The following is a 19,946-nucleotide window of genomic DNA, read 5'->3' as shown; positions in this document are numbered from 1 at the left end:
CCTCTCATGAATTCAGCACGCTTGTCTCTGGGCACCTGAGGCATCTGAGGCTGAGGTGGGGCCTGCTGCTGCTGCTGCTGCTGCTGAATGGCGGCCAAAGTCTGACCGATGGCTTGAACTGCCTGAGTCTGCATCAGAAACATCTGCTCGATGGACATCGGGGGCGGGGGCGGCAGGTGCTGCTGCTGGGGCACCTCTTCCTGTTGAGCGGCTCGCTCCTGCTGAGCACGCCTTTCTCCTCTGCGCCTGTTTTCTGACATCTGCAGAATGCAACCACACATCAAAACTGATCTGGCAAATCTTGCAGCATAAGAAAAGAGTATAGAATTCTTCAACAGCACTGAACAGATGAGCATCTTCACTGATCTCCAACACAGACCACACAGCTTCTCAGATAAAGAGGAGAGTGGAATAAAAGGTTTCCCAACTATATAACTAACTCCATTAACATAATAGATAAACCAAAATGCAGGGGATACCCACACTCTGGTAACAGTCATTACAAAGATCCAAACCAAACATAGTTCATCATGACAATCATAAATGCACAGGATATAGCAAACTACCCTGTCTAACTAAGACTAACTAAGACCGAGACTAACGCTAAGACTGAAGCTTCTATGTATATATTTCGTATTAATTACAAGATCCAACTCTAGCGATCTATGGTTCTAGATTTATCGTGGTCTTGCAGTCGGGATTGCCATAAGGTTGGTGTCCACGCTGAGGTGAGCGGTACGGGTGCTGAGTCCCGACGGGAGCGGGGGAACCACCATCCAGATGACAACGTTCCGCGCGCTCAGCCCGCAGCAGGGCGATCTCAGCACGAGCCCTACTCAGCTCATCTAATGCATGGTCCAGCTCCGTGTTTAGCACGGCGGCTAGGTTGACTGTGCTGCTCAACCTAGGATTGCCCTCACCGACAGGTGAGACAATCACGCCTCCTGTGCTGCCAGATGGACGGCGGGGGTAATACTTGTCAAGACCGTCAGCTGCCCCACCGAAAACCGAGCAGTAGTGCGAAAGCGCACGCCGTGCAGCATCTTGCATGGCTGCCTCAGCTGAGTCCCGTTCAGAGATAGAATAGTGCTCTGAGCAGGCCTCTGCACCCTGGAGACTGTCCTCCGGGCAGCGCACCAAGCAAGTCGCCTCCCAGCGGTCCGGGTAGACCCCGCGACTATGCTGGTAGACCACACAGCGATACTCGACGGACCAAGTATGCCGGTCAAATGCCCGACGTAGCAGGGTGTCGAGCGCATCGTGGAAGTGACACCCGCGAGCAGCGTCGCGAGTGATGGGTCGAGCAACCCATCCTTCCGGCTCAGGGTTAGCAGAGAAGTCGGTGTCGTGGCTCGAGCTGTCGTCGCCATCTCCGTCGTCTGGGTCTCCTCCAGCAGCTACTCCAGAAGCTGGGGCGCCCAGTGGTGGTGCAGGGGGCGGCTCCAGAGGAAGCACAGGGGAGCAGCTCCTCACAGACTCTATCTCCTGGTGGAGCGAGAAGGAAGAGTCCTGCTGCTCCTGTCGTCGACGTTCCTGCTCCTCACGCAGGCGGTGGTGTAGTCTCTCCAAGTGGCTGGACTGTCCGGCCACGGGACGGCGAAGCGGACGCTCAGCAAGGCGGGAGGGTAAGAAGGGGATGACTGACTTTCGTGCAGTGTGTCTAAGTCGAGCCATCTACAAAAGACATCGCAAGCAAAAGGGTGAGAACAGAATTAATATGACCAGCAAATAATGAATCATAATTAAATGAAGGATTAGAATAAAACATGATTTTCAGCAAGGTATAATATATAGTAGAACATAGGTTTGGTCGGTATGACCAACTTTTGAAGGGATATCAAAGTCAAGGCAGAGACAGAGGTCTATAGTCCTTAGAGCGACCATTCTACTCTAGGTTAGCGGTCCTACAGTCAGCACGACTTTGATACCACTTATGTCACACCCGGTTTTAGAAGGCAAACCGAATGCGAACCATGTACGTGCCAGGATCAGTTATTCACGTACACAGCAGTTACATAATATGAACATCATCACACAGTGCTCAAAATAGTATTAATAAGGGAAATAGTCGATTACATCATACGTCTGAGACGTCCATATAGGTCCTTACAATAAATCAAAGTGCAGAAAAGAAACGTAGATAACCGCGGCCTTCACAGGCAGCCGACTGGGGGTTGCCGCTAACCCACACCTAGAACTCGTCGTAGTCTTGGAACTCCTGGAAGTCTCCTTCCACAGCTTCATCTTCGCCTGAGCAGTGGTTGCAATGCTGACAACCTGGGGGGGGTTTGGTGTGTAGAGCAAGGGTGAGTACACATCAACATACTCAGCAAGTATCCTGTTTGGCTGTAGTGGACTAGCTTTATGTGGGGATAAGTCAAGCAGTTGCTTTTAGTTGGTCAGGTTATTACTTACTAGTAGAAAGCCAGGTTTTAACATTAACCCAAGTTATTAGCCCAATGTATCCTTTCCAAACGGAAAGAATACCACTTACCAATACCATAATCGTAATCAGAACCATCAATCTCATTGTCACCTGTACCAAAGTATCTCTGATCAAGTATCACTAATCTCTGGAGCTCCCTTGGCCGCTCATAACCGCGAGCACGGCTGATATATCAGTTTTCAAACACTCTGCAGAGGTTGTGCACTTTACCCACGAGCCGTGATTCCCTCTCTGGCCCGGGCTTGCAAGACCCTTATTCACTCCCGAGGTGAATGGCCAAGGATTCACTACGAAGCCTTTACAAAGATTCCCCGGGGCTGTAGCCACCCGTTAGGTTTCCTAAATGTACCGCACTCCTCCCCAAGGGACAAATCAACCTTGGCAGAGCGAGCCGCATACACCGAGCCCCATTGACGGCACGACGGCGAAGCGAACTACACCCCGGATCCTCTAATTATTCAGCTAAGGGCACCCCATTCCACCCTCATGGTTGCACTGTTTTCCCGGGCGGTCATCCATTGAACAGGTCCTTACGGAGAGGCACTCGAGAAACCGCTCGAGTCCCCTTAAATGCCACAAGTATAATCATAAATAAGAACGGGAAAACAGCGTATCATAGATAACCACATCATGTTCATTGATTAAAGTTGAGCAATAGCATCTAACTAAGCAGTAATAATCCGACCCAAATAGGTAAACAAGGACATGGATAACAAAAGCTAGTCAATCCTTAGGTATAAATGTGTAAAGCGGGAGGTGAATTAAATAATGAATAGGACATAGATAGGTCAAAGGACACTTGCCTCCACCAACCGACTGCTGCTCAGGGGCTTCTCCTGCGAATTCCTCGGGCTCTTCGACCGGATCGTTCTCTATGCGAGCGCAAACATACATACATCCATATATTTAATACAAAAGAACAGTACACCATACAAGGGAACAAATAAAGTGAGTATGCATCAAGTATGACATTTGATATCGCATTTATTATGATTAAAAAGAAACGGGAAAGGGTCTCGCAGGGGGTTAAATCTTATGCACTAACGATCAATTACAATTGGTTCTTAACAAAAGAACTCTGTTACATATACACTAATGGAAACCTAATCATTTTAAGTTGATCAACATTGCACGAGATAAACAATTAACTACATGAATCAACTAGCATAACGGAATTTTAAATTAAACTTCCTATTTCAATAACATGAACAATGATTAACCTACCTAAAATAAAGTAACTAGGATCACAGAAAGTAAATAAAATAAAATAAAAAAAATAAAAAAAACAGGGGGGGCGGTTGAACCGGCCCTAGGGCGGTTGAACCGGCCCTAGGCTGGGCGGCCGAGCTGGGGGCTGGCGCGGGCGCGGGCAGCCGAGCTGGGGGCCGGGGCGGCCGAGCTGGCCCGGTTGAACCGGCCGGCCAGGCGGGCGCGCGGGGGGGTCGGGCTGGCAGGCGGCCGAGTCGGCCAGGCGCGCGGCCAGGCGCGCGGCCGGGGCGCGGGCCGGGGGACGACCGGGGTTGGCCAAGGGGCGGGCCGGGGCCGGCTGGGGCTGGTCGGGGGCCAGGGCGGCGCGGCAGCGGCCGGCTGGGGGCGCGGCCAGGGCGGCCAGCGGCCACGGCGCGGCCGGGCGCGGGCTGCCGAGGAGAGAGGAGGGGAGAGGGGAGAGGGAGGGAGGAGGGAGAGAGGGAGGAGGGGGGGGGGCTCACCGGCGGGGGCGGCCGACGGCGGGGAGCGGCGGCCGAGCGCTAGGCCAGGGCGGCGGTTGGGCAGGGGGTAGGGGCGGCGCTAGGGAGAGAGAGAGGGAAAATGAGAGGGAGAGGGAGAGGGTTTTGGGAAAAAAAGAAAAGGGAGGTGGGGGGCGGCTGGGCCTGCCAAGGCCCAAGAGGGGGCGCCAGGGGCGGCTGGGCCGGCCGGGGTCGGCCCACGGCGCGGGAGAGAGAGAAAAACAGGAGAGAGAGAAAGAGAGAAAAAGAAAGAAAAGATCTTCTCCTCATTTTCGAAATCCGATCTTTCTACATGAATGCATTTGCACTTTCAAAGCAATCAAAAGAAATGCAAGGTTCGGCATGGTGCATCAAACAACATAAAGTATTTAGGGTTTTTCATTACACGGGAATTCCAAACCGAATCCCGCTAAAACTTTGGAAAAGGTCAAGGTTTAGCGAGGGAAAAAAGAAAAAGAAAAGGTAACGCCCGAATTTTGGCGAGTAAAGAAAAGAAAAAATTCAACTGCAAAATTCGGGGCGTTACACCTGTCCCATAACAGGCTTGGCAAGTGGTCAGCCTGGACTTTGTAGAAGGTTTGCCTCATTCTCGTAATGCTGATACTATGCTTGTGGTGGTGGACACCTTTTCTAAATATGCTCACTTCCTACCACTGTTACATCCATTTTCGGCCCTCAAGGTGTCTCAAGTTTATCTAGATTCAATGTATAAGCTTCATGGTTTACCACTTTCAATCGTATTTGATTGAGACAATATCTTTACTAATCACTTGTGGCAAGAGCTCTTTTGGCTATCAGGGACCACATTGAAGATGAGTTCATCATACCATCCCCAAATCGATGGTCAGACAGAGCGTGTAAATCAATGTCTTGAAACCTTCCTTCGCAGCTTTGTACACGCCTGTCCATCCAAATGGTTGTCATGGTTATCTATAGCCGAATATTGGTACAATTCCAGTTATCATTCTTCGTTGGGACGAACGCCCTTTGAAGTCCTTTATGGCTATCTTCCCAGGCATTTTGGCATTACTCTGAATGACACGCTTGTCTCTGGAGATCTTTAGGACTGGCTGAATGATAGAGAATTGATGGTCCGTGTTGTTCGCCAACATCTTCTCCGGGCTCAACAACGCATCAAGGCACATGCCGACAATAACAGAACTGACAGAGTTCAACGTGGGGGATTTAGTTTACCTCAAGTTGCAACCTTATGTTCAGACATCTATAGCGGCTCGTGCAAATCACAAAATTAGTTTTAAATATTTCGGGCCATATGTGGTGCTACAGAGAATTGGTAAAGCTGCTTACAAGCTTCAGTTGCCCCTAGGTGCCACTGTCCATCCCATCTTCCACGTATCGCAACTCAAGCTTTCCAAAGGTGACAATCATGTCAGTGTTACCTTGCCTGGGACTGACAGTTCTCTCCAAGTTCATCTTCAAGTCATGGACAAACGAGCGATATCACGAGGAGGGAGCCCAGTGCAGCAGGTGCTTGTAAGGTGGTCATAGTCGGATGTCACATTGGATTCATGGGAAGATGAAGAAGCTCTCCGTACAAAATTTCCTAAAGTCAATGCTTGGGGACAAGCGTTCTTTCGAGGAGGAGGGAATGTCAGCTCTTCTGGAATAGCTGAAGGGCATTCTAAAGATGGAGCAGGGGAGATAGCGCTGGAAGGGCCACAAGACAGGATGGTGGGCCGACGCACTAGGAAGCCCAGCTCCAGAATTTATGGTGCCAAATGGATTTGTTAAGGCCCGTGTTAAATAGTGGTTGTAATAGAATAAATAGGAGAGTTCGGGGAAAGTCATTCAGTTTTTGAATATAACAGAATACCAAAGCTCATGCTCAATCCTTCTTCTTCGTCTCTTTTTGCTTGTATTCTCCGTTCAGTGTTCTTCCTCTAGTAAGAACGCTGACACACAACTCGCCCAACCTCTCCTGCTCTCACTGCTAGCGCGCCCTGCCAAGCGCGCGATTCACTAACAGCGGGCCCCACCTCGCCTAGCTCTCACTGCCTGAGTGCCTGTGCCCAGCGCCCCGCGATCAAGCACACAACCGTGTCAAAAAATCAAAATATTTGTAGCCTTGAGAGATCGAACCCTGGTTTGTTAATATCAAGGTCACACCTTGTGCCCAACCCAACACGACTCAAGTAATTTTGGTAAATATGTAGTAGTTGTTTTATATTCGTGTGTATATACAGGCCTCCAACTCGTAGACCTAACTATTGCAATCTGTTTAGGGGCAATGTGATTAATGTGATTATCCTGGCCTCGCAATTATGATTTTATCTCATTTTTAACTTTGTGATTTTACCCCTCTATTTTAGAAACGAAGTCGTCGTTTGCCCCTTCCCTTAACAACGTCGGTGGAAATTAGAATTAGTCATTAAAAATTAAAAATAAGGGATAAAATCATAATTGCAAGGTGCGAGAAGGTATAATTACAATTAAGCATAAAAATTTCAACATTATTTAGACTACAAGATAAGTATAGTATTGCCCTTATATTTTAGTACACCTATGACTTTGGTACAGACCAGTATTCACATGCATGGCAGCATATGTACTACATACATAATATGATTTGAGGAGAAATAAATATATAGTTGAACATTAAACATAGTACTCCACACACCCTTACAAATTTAATTCGCCGATTATTCTCCGACAAACATACTTCACTCATTCTAACTGATTTTTAGCATCGTACGAGCAAAAATCTAATCTAAAATGAAATTTTACGCTTAGTTTTTCTTGACATAGTAAACAAAAAAATTTGGGCAGCGTGTGCATCCTACACTTCCGTTTTCCGAACAACGCAGAATCACAGAAGTAACGCGCATAATAGCTTTTCTCCCAATAAAAAAAAGAAAAATGAAATTTGAATACTGGCACTGGCACTCTGTCAGTCTGGCACAGGTCATTTCCCAAAACCCCGCACGCAAACAGGCCGCCCGCCCGCCCGCAGCCCACTACCCGACCTCCTAAACCCTAGCCGCCTCTGCTTCTCTCCTCCGCTCCGCACCCTCTTTTTCACTCCCCCTCCCCCGCCGGAGTTGCGTTTCATTTGAATAGGCGAGCGGGGAAGCATCTCCTAAACAACCTCCGCACTCCCCAACCGCCCCGAACACTCGCCTCCATTCCGCGCCGCCGCCGCCACCTCGCGTCGCCGTCCGGATCTCTTGGGCTCGTGTGCGGCAGGGATCCATTGATTTCTCCTCTGCGAGGTAAGGAACCCTAATCCCTCCTTTTTTTTGCTTGGATAAGTCGCTATTTTCGGTCCGCGGGATCGTTCATTTCGATGCTGCCACTCTAATCTTATTGTTTGTTTCTCTGGAATCCGTAGAGTTCGTCGGGTATATGCTTGCTTGCTGCATGAGTAATGCCGTGCTCTAGTAGCAGTTCATTTCTGTCCGTTTTTTTGTTTGTTTGGGGTTTAGTGGAATCCTCCTGGCCCTTGCCATAGGTGTTGGTTTACGCGGTAGGCTTTGTTTGGGTGCCGTGCTAGTTATAGGTTTGTCTGTAGTTTTCAGAGTTTTGGAGTTGCTCATATCACGATTTGGCAGATGATTATGTTCACCAAGTATCCAGATGGCATGGAGAAGGATTTAGGGCATTCATGTTTCTTTTGTCCTTCGCACTGGGTAACCGTTTTAAACTGTTAAGCACAAGTGCTTCTGTTGTTGTGTAGTTCTCTTTTGGCAGTGTTCCCTGTTGCTAATGTTAGGGCGAAGCCAGTCGGAAATGAGGTTGGGGTCAGCTCTACCAAAATGATAGAATTAAGCTGCAGATGTAATGGATTTGTTAAGAAATCATAGGATTTTGTCCGGGTCAGTGGACTCTGGGTAAGGGCCTAGCTCACTCCCTGTAATTGTAGTCAGTACATCCATTTGGCATGGCTTCGATAAAATTGTGTGAAGCACTTGGTGTCCATATGCTTTAGAAGCTAGGGTCATGTTAGGTTTTCCTTTTTTATTCTTTGGATCTTAACTGACACAGGCTGTATGTGCTTAATGGGGGGTCTTTAATCTTGTCGAAACTATGGTCATCTCCTTTCTTAATATGTTGCCAGCATCTAGTCACTCCATGATCATGTTGTGCCTAAGTTTGGTGGATCAATGGATTCATACAATGTGTTGTAGATATGTGTGTTTGTTCTCTGTGGAGCGATATACCTTTGTTATCGGTGCTTAATATAATTTAATTTGCATTGGATGCTGACGATATTAGGGTAGTGATTGCCTCATCCTTTAATATATTTATTTATTTGCAATTTGGGTGCACAGTATTTACACTGTTGCTTTTCTTTATGTTTTTTCCCTGGGACACACAAGAGAGCAGTGCATCATTATATAAGAAGGAATATTTATGTTTTCTGCTCCTGTAATATTCAGCTGTATCATGAATATTGTTGCTGTGTAATTTCTTCATTGCCCATAGGCTGCATGGCAGCATGGTGTCCTTTTCTGCTATTAGGTAAAAAATCGTTTACAGAGTTAATCATTTCTGCTCATGTTGTATTGTATTTATGGCATCTTTCAGCATGTTCTTTAGCTTTAAATGGTCGCTCATATACATTGGTTGATCTAGCTGTTTAGTGATAGTCTTGGATTGCTGATGAGGATAAACAAATATTATGGGTGTGGGCTTTAATATGGATGAAAAATTTGCATGTACCTTTGTTGAATGAGTTGTTTGATTAATATATGTTGCGTGAACAATGTTGTTTTGAATCTAAAGCTTTAAGCTACGCTCAACTGTCTCAGTGTATGACTAATCTTTAGTAATATGCACTGTTGATGTATTATGTTGCTTATTGATTTTCTGTGATTCCTTGCTGACTGACAAAAAATGTTACTTTTTATATTGGATACAGCCATGGATATCACTCAGGTTCTGCTAGCTGCTCAATCTCCAGATGCTAACCTTCGAACAGTAGCAGAAGGCAACCTCACACAGTTCCAGGAGCAGAATCTTCCTAACTTCCTCCTCTCCTTATCAATAGAGCTCTCGAACGATGAAAAACCTCCAGAGTCTAGAAGGCTTGCTGGTATTATCCTTAAGAATTCTTTGGACGCAAAGGATTCTGCGAAAAAGGAGCTACTGACTCAGCAATGGGTAAGCGTGGACCCATCTATCAAATTGAAGATTAAGGAGTCGTTGCTGGTGACACTAGGATCTTCGGTTCATGATGCAAGGCATACCTCTTCACAAGTCATTGCCAAGGTTGCTTCAATTGAGATACCACGTCGAGAATGGCAAGATCTCATTGCCAAATTACTGGAGAACATGACTTCTCCAGGTGCATCTGCTCCTTTGAAGCAAGCAACACTAGAAGCATTGGGGTATGTGTGTGAGGAGATTTCTCCACAGGACTTGGAGCAGGACCAAGTGAATGCTGTTCTGACTGCTGTTGTCCAGGGAATGAACCAGGCAGAGCTCAGCCCTGAAGTTCGTCTTGCTGCAGTTAAAGCCCTATATAATGCTCTTGACTTTGCTGAGAGTAACTTTGCAAATGAAATGGAGAGGAATTATATAATGAAGGTGGTTTGTGAGACTGCTATGTCTAAAGAAGTGGAGATCAGACAGGCTGCATTTGAATGCCTTGTTGCAATAGCATCCACATATTATTCACACTTAGACCCTTATATGCAAACCATATTCGACCTGACAGCTAATGCAGTGAAAGGCGATGAAGAACCGGTTGCACTTCAAGCTGTCGAGTTCTGGAGCGCTATTTGTGATGAAGAGATTGCACTCCAAGACGAATATGAGGGATCTGAGGATGGCAACTCTACTGTACACTTTCGCTTTATTGAAAAAGCCCTCCCTTTACTCGTTCCGATGCTTCTAGAAACTTTGTTGAAGCAAGAGGAAGATCAAGATCAAGATGATAATGTTTGGAATATTTCTATGAGTGGTGGGACGTGCCTCGGACTCATTTCTAGAACTGTTGGTGATGCAGTTGTCCCTCTTGTGATGCCATTTGTGGAGGCCAACATCACAAAGCCTGATTGGCATTGTCGTGAGGCAGCTACCTTTGCATTTGGTTCTATCCTTGAAGGTCCCTCTGTTGAAAAACTTGCTCCACTGGTCCAGGCTGGGCTTGATTTCTTGCTCAACACAATGAATGATGCAAATAGCCAAGTAAAAGATACTACTGCTTGGACTCTTGGGAGGGTATTTGAGCTTTTGCATTCTCCAGCTGGTGCAAACCCAATCATTAATAATTCAAACCTTCCTCGTATCATGTCTGTGTTGCTTGAGAGTAGTAAAGATGCTCCAAATGTGGCCGAAAAAGTCTGTGGAGCTATTTATTTTCTTGCCCAAGGTTATGAAGATGCGGAGTCAATGTCTTCTGTGCTCACGCCTTATCTACCTAATATCATTGCTGCACTTCTTTCTGCTGCGGACCGTGCTGATTCCACCCATTCCAGGCTTCGTGCTTCTGCTTATGAAGCACTGAATGAGATTGTGAGGGTCAGCAACATACCTGAAACTTCAGGCATCATAGGCCAATTGTTGCAGGAGATCATGAGAAGATTAAACCTTACATTTGATCTCCATATACTTTCTTCTGGTGATAAGGAGAAGCAAAGTGATCTGCAGGCTTTGCTATGTGGTGTTCTGCAGGTCATCATCCAGAAACTGAGCAGCACTGATGCAAAGTCCATAGTTTCTCAGACTGCTGATCAGCTGATGATGCTGTTTCTGCGTGTCTTTGCCTGCCACAATTCTACTGTCCATGAAGAAGCAATGCTTGCAATTGGTGCTCTTGCATATGCTACTGGTCCAGATTTTGTGAAATACATGCCTAACTTCTTCACATACCTGGAGGCTGGTTTGCAGAATTATGAAGAATACCAAGTGTGTTCCATCTCTGTTGGGGTGGTTGGTGATATTTGCCGTGCCTTGGAAGATAAAATTTTGCCCTTCTGTGATCGCATTATGACTGTTCTTCTTAAGGACCTATCAAGCTCTATGCTCAATCGGTCTGTGAAGCCTCCGATTTTCTCATGCTTTGGAGATATTGCTCTTGCTATTGGTGAGAATTTTGAGAAATACCTACCATATGCCATGCCGATGCTTCAAGGAGCTGCTGAACTTCTTGGTACTCTTGATCAGAGTGATGATGATATGGTTGATTATGGCAACCAGCTCAGACGTGGCATTTTTGAGGCATACTCTGGTATACTCCAGGGCATCAAGGGCCCAAAAGCTCAGCTGATGATCCCATATGCAACACATCTACTACAGTTCACTGAAGCTGTCTTCAAAGATAGGAGCAGGTGTCTTTCATTTACATTGTAATTTCTGTTAAATTATTTTTTGTTACGTTTCTTTCAGTTATAATATATCCCTGATCTGTTGTTGTTTGTGCCATCAGGGATGACAGTGTGACAAAGGCTGCAGTTGCTGTCCTTGGGGATCTTGCAGACACGCTTGGCCAGAGCTCAAAGGATCTGTTCAAGACCCACCTATTCCATGTTGAGTTCTTGAGGGAGTGCCAAGCACAACAGTTGGATGATGAAGTTCGGGAGACTGCACAATGGGCCCAGGGGATGATAAACCAGGCGGTGGTCTCCTAATGTAGGTTGATTTTGGTTTGTTTGTTATGGGAGATTTCTTGTGGTTGTGCCAAGTTCATTTGCCACAGACGAAAGAAAGGCTACCAATATATATGTAGCGTCAGTCGTAGGATCCTGGTAGACATATTTGTGCGTTGTTGGTCTGTCAAGTCGGTGCGCGTCACATTGTACCGAGTGGTTTCTGTCCGAGTATGTCTTGAACAGCAAAACTTGGTTCATTTATCTTGGTATTTTTCAATGCTGGTCATGTGTTTCCTTTTTTTTTCATTTCTTGTCCAGCTGATCAAGTTTATATATGATACACACGCAGACTGATACATTTAATCAAAATTTGATCTGCTTGACATGGTTTGTTACTGATTATTCTATTTCCATTTCATTATAGCTTCTACGTTATGCAAGGATGTATGTGGGGCAGGTCAGTGGTAGTCGAGATGTCAGGTGTGCTATCTGTTACCGGTAGAAATTGACTCGGTAAACAGACGCAGCAAACGAGAGAGCCCCGCAACGTTATTGGATTTGAATTGCCCACTCAAAGGAGTGGATCTGATGGAGGTTGTAGTTTGAATTGTATATTCTTTGGACATCTCTCACGATTCATCCTGACATTTAGATTTAAACTATATAAGTATATATATATTTAAAAAACTGGTCCTAAACCGAAAAAATAGTCATACAGTTGCTCGCTCTTGTCCTAGTTAAATCACCACCAAGAATTTAATTTTAAAAAGTAAAATACGCTGTAGATTAACTTTTTATGGCTTATCAGTCAGGTCCTCATGTTTAAAAGTATCTATCTATATTTTGTGTGTGTTTGTTTTAAGGAATTAGTTGGGTCATCTTTTCACTCAATTTTTTATTTGGTTTGTAAAATATAATGAGTTGATCCATCGTTAATTCATTCCTTATAAGCTAATAATTAGTATATACATGATAAATGAGTTGATTCTATCAAAATTTATGAGATGAACTCATAATGGATCACCTTATGAAGCATAGGTTGACTCCACAAGCCAAACACACCGTTAATCAACCATTGGGCTCAACTAAAGATCTAAAACCTTCCACTATATATGATATGTGGAAGCGTAAATTATTCAACCCTATTTTGCTAACCAAACAAAAAACTTGTAAATGATATGTATGGAAATGAGTAAACAAGAGAAACGAGACAATATAATCAACAAATAAACAAACTAGCAATAAGTAAATGTAATAGCAAGAATAGTTAGAGCAAACCATATGGGTCAAGAGATGACACGGTTTATCCTCGAGGTTTGCTTGCTTACCATCAACCTAAGTCATCCACGATAATGTTACCATAAAATCATAATAGAGAGACACTTCAACAAGTCACTATTTCAATAGAGTTCTTTTTACAAATCTCCCGCGGGGATGAGCACAAGAGCCCATCACAAGAATGATCAGAACCAACAATAGTCACATATAGCTGTCGATCTCACAATCATCAAGTTGTGTAGGTGACGACAATCACCAAGAGTAATAGGCGTAGAACTAGCCTAACTGACTCCACTAGTGCCACAAGTTGCATGAACACTACATGAAGCACTAGAAGTGATCCAATCTCATCTAAGTGATGAACTATGTGTTTGAAGTAAGTAGAGTATGTTTCTCAATCCAAAAGTGGTGTATACAAGTGCTAGAGACTATATGATAGTAGCCAAGGTCGACCAATGGATATATTTATAACCAAGTAAAATGCAGCAGCGATCATTGATCTTGACATGTGTCACTTGAATCATCGAACTTAAAAAACAACAAAATGTGTCTTCTAACTTTGTCAGCATGTGTAAAATCGTTCAAAACTGAGTTTGTTCAAACCGGATACCAATGTGATGTGCCATGTTAAAGCACACTGATGAAAGTTCGTGGTCATGTCAAGTTTAGGATTAGGTAACTCCAACATGGCACGTCACATCCGATATGAACAAACATGATTTTAGATGGTTTTGTATGGGCCGACAAAGTTAAAGAACCCACTTTGTTGATTTTATAAGTTCAATGACAAGTGACATTATAGCAAGATCGATGACCTCTACTGTATTTTACTCTTTATAGATTCTCAAGTCTTAAAAGAATCTAGCCATTATAACCCTACTCATCCAAACCTATCAATATTGAAGTGGAGCCAGTACTGACCGCCCACCCACTCACTCACTTATGGATGGTAATCGGCTCTAAATCTTACACTATAAATTTTAAGGATCAATCAAGTTAGGACCGATATTTATTTCTATTCATTTTTTAACTAAAATTTGTTAAGAGCTCAAATAAATTGCGAAGAGATATCGTTACCTATGAAGGTTGGAACCAGCTCTTAAGACAGACAGATCTTGAAATCGTACAACTTTTGCAATTCTTTTTAATAATTAATTATTAAAATAATATTTTAAAACAATCAGCTTGGTTGCACACTTCATTTTGTTCATATGTACAGATGGACACAAACTTCAACATAAACCTAAAAAATAAAAATATCAAAAAGAAGCAACCTGTGTATCTACCACGAAACAGCCTTTTCACGACAAACATTGGCACGTCCGTCTCAGGTTGACCTCAGTTGACCTCTGCGCAGATGATCTCCAGCTCCGCCCACCACAGCGGCGAAACCTTGGGGGTGGCCGCGTCGGGTGACATGGCAGTGATCTCCCTCAGGCGCTTGGCGACCTCCGCTATGGTCAGCCGCCTCCTGGGCTCCCGGTCGGTGCAGCCCCTGATGACGCCGTCCAGCCTGTCCACGGTGGCGGCGTGGAAGGACCGCCGCAGGGCGGGATCCATCACGTCCCGGAGCTGCCGCTCCCCTCTCAGGTAGGCCGCGGCCCAGGCCTCTAGCAGGCCGCCGTCGGACGCCGTGAACCGGCCGGTCATGGTCTCCAGCAGCACCATCCCGTAGCTGTACACCACGCTCTCCCGGTCCGACAGCGCCGACAGGGACAGGCTCCCCTCCTGCCGGCGGGGCTCGTCGCAGAAGAAGACGTCGGAGATCTTGGCCGCGAAGTCGTCGGTGAGGCAGATGGTGGACGTGTCCAGCGCCCGCAGGATCTCCGGCGGGCTCAGCTGGTGCATGTGCTCCAGGCAGTAGGCGACGCCGACCGCCACGCGCAGGCGAGTGGGCCAGTCCAGGTAACCGTCTTCTCTGACTGCAGCGCATGCAGAACACCTTGTCAAACAACACAACACAAAGAGCTCCTCCAATGCAGTCCAGTGCAGCCGAGTGACTACCGTGCAGATGCTCGAAGAGCGTGCCGTTTGGAGCGTACTCGAACACCATCATCCTCGTAAACGGCTGCTCTTCCTGGCAGTAGCCCAGCAGGTTGACGAAGTTCTTGTGGTTCACTCTGGACAGGCTTGTTATCTGAAAGTGAAAGATTTGCATCGCTAGTATATTACTACTCTAGCTATTGATGTCAGCTGATTTGTTACTAGTTTGATGCTGAGCAAGCACGTATATCGGATGGACAGTCTCAGAGTGGCAGCATTTATTTTATTTTGAACCTTCTTCCTGAATTGTGACTCGCAGTGCTTGGACCACTCCTTGGCAGAGTTCTTGGTGGTGGACACCACGGCGATCTCCACGCCGGTGGACAGCGTCCCCTTATACACCATGTAATCCGACAGGGAGCCGATGACGTTGCTGAAGTCCTCGCACGCGGCCTCGAGCTCCGACCTCTTGAGCGACGGCACGCCCGTGACGAACGCCTTCTGCAGCTGCCCGCTGAGCCCCGTCGCCCAGGGCCTGACGGTGACCACGCTGCTGGACCGGTAGCAGAGGACGAGGAGCGCCACGGCCGCGGCCGCGGCGAGGGAGGCCCCGGCCGCAGCCATGGCGTAGACAGGCCTGCCAACACCGCCAGAGCGCGGCCTCGCTCCCGCTCCTCCAGCCGGAACGCCGGCACCCACCGCCGGCCTACTGCCGGCGTCGGCCGGCACCACCACCGCCGGCTGCGGGGGCAGCGCGATGCTGTGCCCAGGGTTTGAGACCACCCCCGCGGGGAAAGGTGCCGGGGCCTGCGCTGGAGGAACGCTCATCGGTGGCGGGGCCTTGGGTGCCCACGGTAGCCATGGCTGCCACTGGTCTGGCTTGAACGTCGACGCTGGGCTTTGAGAAGAACTGCCTCCACTGTCTGGAGGGTACTGGCTGGAGTCTGTCAACGACGACACCTTGTCGCCGAAATCCCCGGACCAGTACCTGTTCTGCTGCTGCTGCTCGTGCAGGAATTTCCTGGTCCGGTCACCGTGGTGGGTTGTCCTGCTGCCAATAAGGCAATAATTGAGCGGAGGCAAAAAGGAGTGTGAGCACAAGAGGCGCAGAACAATCTGAGAAGCGTCGATGTGTCATCATCATCTGAGGGATGAGGCTGCTTGGTGCCTTGGTGTGTGTCGTTGGTTCAGCTGTCAATTCCTGACAACCAATGGATGGATGGATGATTCCAAGCCCATCCTTGTTTCTATCGACAGTAGTGTAGTTGTTGGTTGGTACTACGTACAGTTTGTGAAATGTGATCCATGCATGAAGGGTAGATATATAGGTGTGCCGAATATACAGGTGATCCGCATTGATTTTTTCTATTCGCTGTTTCCAGGTGAAAACTGAAAGGCATGGCGCTGAAGATGTGTCATCTGCTACATGAAAGAAGTCAAAGCTGAATCGGTATTGGCTTTTCAGCTAGCATAGTTAGATGCCTTGATACGCCTTTTATATAGACTTTTGTTTATATTATGTTTGATTATAGAATATAAAACATAAAAAATATATGTTTTGTTGGTTATATGTGAGAATAAAGAGTAAATAACCAATGATTAAACCTTCACTTGTGTATAATTTTATCGTGTGACGCAAGATAATGGTAAAAAAGTGAGAAGTCATACTTTATATAGTAGAGATTAAGAAAAAAAAGAGCGGGGCCTAATGCCATCCCTGTTCGGTAGCTAAACACCAATGTTTGAGCTAAAAACACTTAGGTTAGTTTAGAAAATTAAATTCCCTCAGGAATTCACAGGAGAAATTGAGCTAATTTCACTATCCTCGGGAATACTTCCAAACCAGTACTTATATAAACTGAGAAAAAAACACGACTAAAGGTAAAAATAAGCACACCAGAAAATCCGAGAGCATCAGCTTAAAAAACCCTATTTTTTAGGAGAACTGTCCGAATCTGGAATGCTCAAAGAAAACTAGAATCGGACAACCGGTCCGGCTCAGGATTAGCTGAAAGAAGATCTCACCTAGCTTCGGAGACAGAGACCATATCTTCCTCTGGGTTCGTAGTTCCTCCTACAGCCAGTTAGCATCAGCCGAATATGTTATTAAAAGGAGAACCCAATGATTAAGGTAATCCATGCCCATGGAGCGGTTGCCCAATTATCTCATATATACTCACATAGACACACGAAGAGAGACAACAGATAGAGACGCACTGCCTTGACATACCTTGTCCGGCATCATCTTTGTGGCAGCTCCCGAGATCAGGGAGAGCGGAGACCAGCACCACCACCAGCAGCAGCAGCACAGCCAGCACCCGGTGACGGCGCGTCTTCTCCATGGACGCCGACGAGATTCTGCTACGGAGCAACATGGGAACGTACGCCCGGACCAACCATGCACTGGTCATGAGAAGAAGGCCACTCTCGCCTTAGCATGCGGCCAGTGCCGGCGAGGGAAGAGCTAGACGCCTCAGCATTAATTCGTCTAGCTCTTGCAGTGGAGAGTGGAGACGAGGAGGAAGATGGCCACGCGGAGCGGGTGGTGTTGGTGTGGTTGGGGCTAGCAAACTCGCAATAATTTCGCGCTTGGCCCGATGCCGCGATGGCGATTTATGTATGGAACGCCCAAAGCAACGGCTCAATCGAGTGCGAGTTGGGAGGTCGAAGCAGATAAACTTTAAGGTGGAGTTAAACTGTACTCCAGCTACTAGTTTTGGAGACTGTGTGCGCTACTTGGCCAACCAATACATGGACTTAGGGCGTGTACAACGCCATTTAATCAAGCGTCTCCACATCTGTCTCCAGGGGGTTTTCTAAAAAAAATCTCTGCAGCCGGTGCTTGGTGGAGAGACGTCTTTGGCTCCCGTCCCTAGCAAGAACCGACGCCGCCTCTTCCGATTGTACGAGTTCCGGCCGTCTCTTGCAGATCCTGTGCGGCCGCGCCACCAATTTTTGTTTTTGGCGCGAAATCCAGGTGCTAAATCACTTCCTCTCCTTATTCCCTCTATTTTCTCTCCCAAATCTTACCTCTGCACCTTCTCTGAACCGGCGGCAACCATGCAGAGATCCACCGGCCATCAGACCTCTGCCGCCGCTCAGCGCTTGGCCTCCAGTCGCCGGCCCTTTGTGGCACCTTCCAACACCGCTGCGACCCGGTTCCCGTCCCCTACTGGTGTTCATGGCTCGTCCAACGGCAGCGTCGGGCTCCATTCGGTCGGCATCGACGGATCTCCAACAAGTGCTGGATTCCACTCTTCCCCGAGCAGCGGTGCTGGATTCCACTCTTCCCTGAGCAGCGGCCCTGGATTTCAGTTGGGTTCCGGCATCCACAGCTCTTCCCCCCGCGGTGGCCCTTCCCCTGGCAGTCGCCCCTCATTCGGCCCATTCTCATCTGCTAGCTCTGCTTCATCTATGGCATCAGGACCTTCTTCAACTTATTCGGATTTGCTTCATAGGTAAGTCATGCTGCTGGTAACCTTGTTCAGTATGGAGTTGCTTGTATGGATTCAGTAAGCTTATGCAGTACACATTGTTCATGTTCCAAAATTCATTTTCTGAAAAGAAATTTGCTTGTATACATTGTTCTGAAAACATATTCACTATGAAATTCATTTTCTGAACAGAAATTTGCTTGTATACATTGTCCAGTACGTATGGCTGTGTGCTCGGGTGTTCAACAGAATTATTTGATAGTGCAGATTGTTTGTATAGATTGTTTTAATTATACAAATGCAGTATGTAGGCTTACATCTTCCTTTTTGTGAATTATTTTCAGCTCTGATGGGTTCATAAATTATATGATGGGTCAGAATTCTCATTTTGTTAGAGGAACATCACATGTCACACAATTGGATGAATCACATGACAACCCTGTAGACAATGATAGAAACGATGGAGATGAAGAAGTTAGGACTGAGGCCAAGCTAATATGGAAATCAGAGGAAGATGGGAGAGTGGTATTTTCATTATTTAACTTGTCAATTTTATAGCTGCTTCACATTGTACTTACAAATTCTCTTTGTATGCAGATGAGTGCTTGGCTCAAACACTCCATCGACCCAATTGGTGGAAACAACAAGAAGTCTGACAAATATTGGACGGATGTGATGCAGGAGTACAATCAAGCTACTGTCAAGAATAGATGGAGGACTGCTAAGCAGGTTAAAGATAGATGGCACAAAATCAATAAATTGACAAATTCGTTCAATGATTGTTGGGTGAAAGCTAGGAGGGTTTACACCAGTGGATACTCGGATGAAATGTGGTTAGATAAAGCACATAAATTTTTTGAGGATGAGAACAAAGGATTACGTTTTCAGCTTATGAATGTTTGGTACATGGTTCGTAACGAGGCTAAGTGGATAAGTTATAACAATAATATCCATGGCAAGAGGAAGGAGATGGAGAATGGCAGCACACAAGGAGGAGGACTAGAAGATGTGGACCTTCCTCGACCAATGGGACAGAAGGCAGCTAAAAGAGCTGCACTTGAAGCAAAAGGAAAATATAAAGCGAGTGCGATAAATGTGGAGGAGCTTGATAGATTTGAAAAAATTCAAAACAATGTTGCAGACAATCGTATGAAGGCTCTTGAAATGCAGGGAAAGATTCATAATGATAAAATTAGTTTCTATATGATATATTTATTGTAAATTTTACGTTTTTGAAAGAATATATATATATATATATATATATATATATATATATATATATATATATATATATATATGGATACAAAATGTGTGTGCACATTTGATCAAGAGTGTTTTTAAGTCTACTCTACATATGCATTTATTAACAGACTGCATTTATAGACACTCCATTGTATGAAAGAGTCTCTTAGTTGTCTATTATACTTGGAGAACCGTTTTGGTGTCTAAGCATTGTACATGCCCTTATTGTACCGTGGGAGTATGCTTTTTTCATAGATATATGGTAAAACAGACCTGGAAGAGT

General features: G+C 46.1%; 3 protein-coding genes across 4 annotated transcripts; 2 read left to right on the top strand and 1 right to left on the bottom strand.

The window, feature by feature from the left end:
• The first annotated feature begins 7,066 nt into the window (after positions 1 to 7,066).
• Positions 7,067 to 12,121, top strand: LOC103630277 (importin subunit beta-1). The gene is made up of 3 exons (XM_008651340.3): positions 7,067 to 7,403; positions 9,053 to 11,465; positions 11,564 to 12,121. The coding sequence occupies exons 2-3, from the start codon at positions 9,055 to 9,057 to the stop codon at positions 11,763 to 11,765; spliced, it is 2,613 nt and encodes an 870-aa protein (XP_008649562.1). The 5' UTR covers positions 7,067 to 7,403; positions 9,053 to 9,054; the 3' UTR covers positions 11,766 to 12,121.
• Positions 12,122 to 14,119: 1,998 nt separating this feature from the next.
• Positions 14,120 to 17,629, bottom strand: LOC100281100 (ATP binding protein). Of its 2 annotated transcripts, none has more exons than XM_008649563.4 (5): positions 17,218 to 17,629; positions 17,013 to 17,061; positions 15,282 to 16,038; positions 15,009 to 15,141; positions 14,120 to 14,926 (listed from the first exon to the last, which is right to left on the bottom strand). In XM_008649563.4, exons 1-5 carry the CDS (start codon positions 17,396 to 17,398, stop codon positions 14,343 to 14,345), a joined length of 1,704 nt encoding a protein of 567 aa, XP_008647785.1. In that variant the 5' UTR covers positions 17,399 to 17,629; the 3' UTR covers positions 14,120 to 14,342. The 2 variants fall into 2 exon arrangements, with proteins under 2 accessions (XP_008647785.1, NP_001350868.1); NM_001363939.1 differs by having other exon boundaries at positions 14,146 to 14,926; positions 15,282 to 16,035; positions 17,218 to 17,543.
• Positions 17,630 to 17,768: 139 nt separating this feature from the next.
• Positions 17,769 to 19,654, top strand: LOC103631498 (uncharacterized). Its single transcript, XM_020539538.2, has 3 exons — positions 17,769 to 18,445; positions 18,766 to 18,946; positions 19,019 to 19,654. The coding sequence occupies exons 1-3, from the start codon at positions 18,048 to 18,050 to the stop codon at positions 19,640 to 19,642; spliced, it is 1,203 nt and encodes a 400-aa protein (XP_020395127.1). The 5' UTR covers positions 17,769 to 18,047; the 3' UTR covers positions 19,643 to 19,654.
• The last annotated feature ends 292 nt before the right edge of the window (positions 19,655 to 19,946 follow it).

The sequence above is a fragment of the Zea mays genome, chromosome 6 (genome assembly GCF_902167145.1).
Source record: "Zea mays cultivar B73 chromosome 6, Zm-B73-REFERENCE-NAM-5.0, whole genome shotgun sequence".
Taxonomy (NCBI): domain Eukaryota; kingdom Viridiplantae; phylum Streptophyta; class Magnoliopsida; order Poales; family Poaceae; genus Zea; species Zea mays.
This window is presented reverse-complemented; position numbering and strand designations above follow the sequence as displayed.

Bases quoted from the DNA above. Each gene is read 5' to 3' on its own strand.
- LOC103630277 (XM_008651340.3), top strand. From the start codon at position 9,055: ATGGATATCACTCAGGTTCTGCTAGCTGCTCAATCTCCAGATGCTAAC. The intron at 11,466-11,563 runs GTGTCTTTCATT...TTGTGCCATCAG, and splicing joins GTCTTCAAAGATAGGAGCAG to GGATGACAGTGTGACAAAGG.
- LOC100281100 (XM_008649563.4), bottom strand. From the start codon at position 17,398: ATGACCAGTGCATGGTTGGTCCGGGCGTACGTTCCCATGTTGCTCCGT. The intron at 17,062-17,217 runs GTATGTCAAGGC...AACTGGCTGTAG, and splicing joins CAAAGATGATGCCGGACAAG to GAGGAACTACGAACCCAGAG. The intron at 15,142-15,281 runs GTTCAAAATAAA...TTTCACTTTCAG, and splicing joins AGTCACAATTCAGGAAGAAG to ATAACAAGCCTGTCCAGAGT.
- LOC103631498 (XM_020539538.2), top strand. From the start codon at position 18,048: ATGCAGAGATCCACCGGCCATCAGACCTCTGCCGCCGCTCAGCGCTTG. The intron at 18,446-18,765 runs GTAAGTCATGCT...AATTATTTTCAG, and splicing joins TATTCGGATTTGCTTCATAG to CTCTGATGGGTTCATAAATT. The intron at 18,947-19,018 runs GTATTTTCATTA...CTTTGTATGCAG, and splicing joins CAGAGGAAGATGGGAGAGTG to ATGAGTGCTTGGCTCAAACA.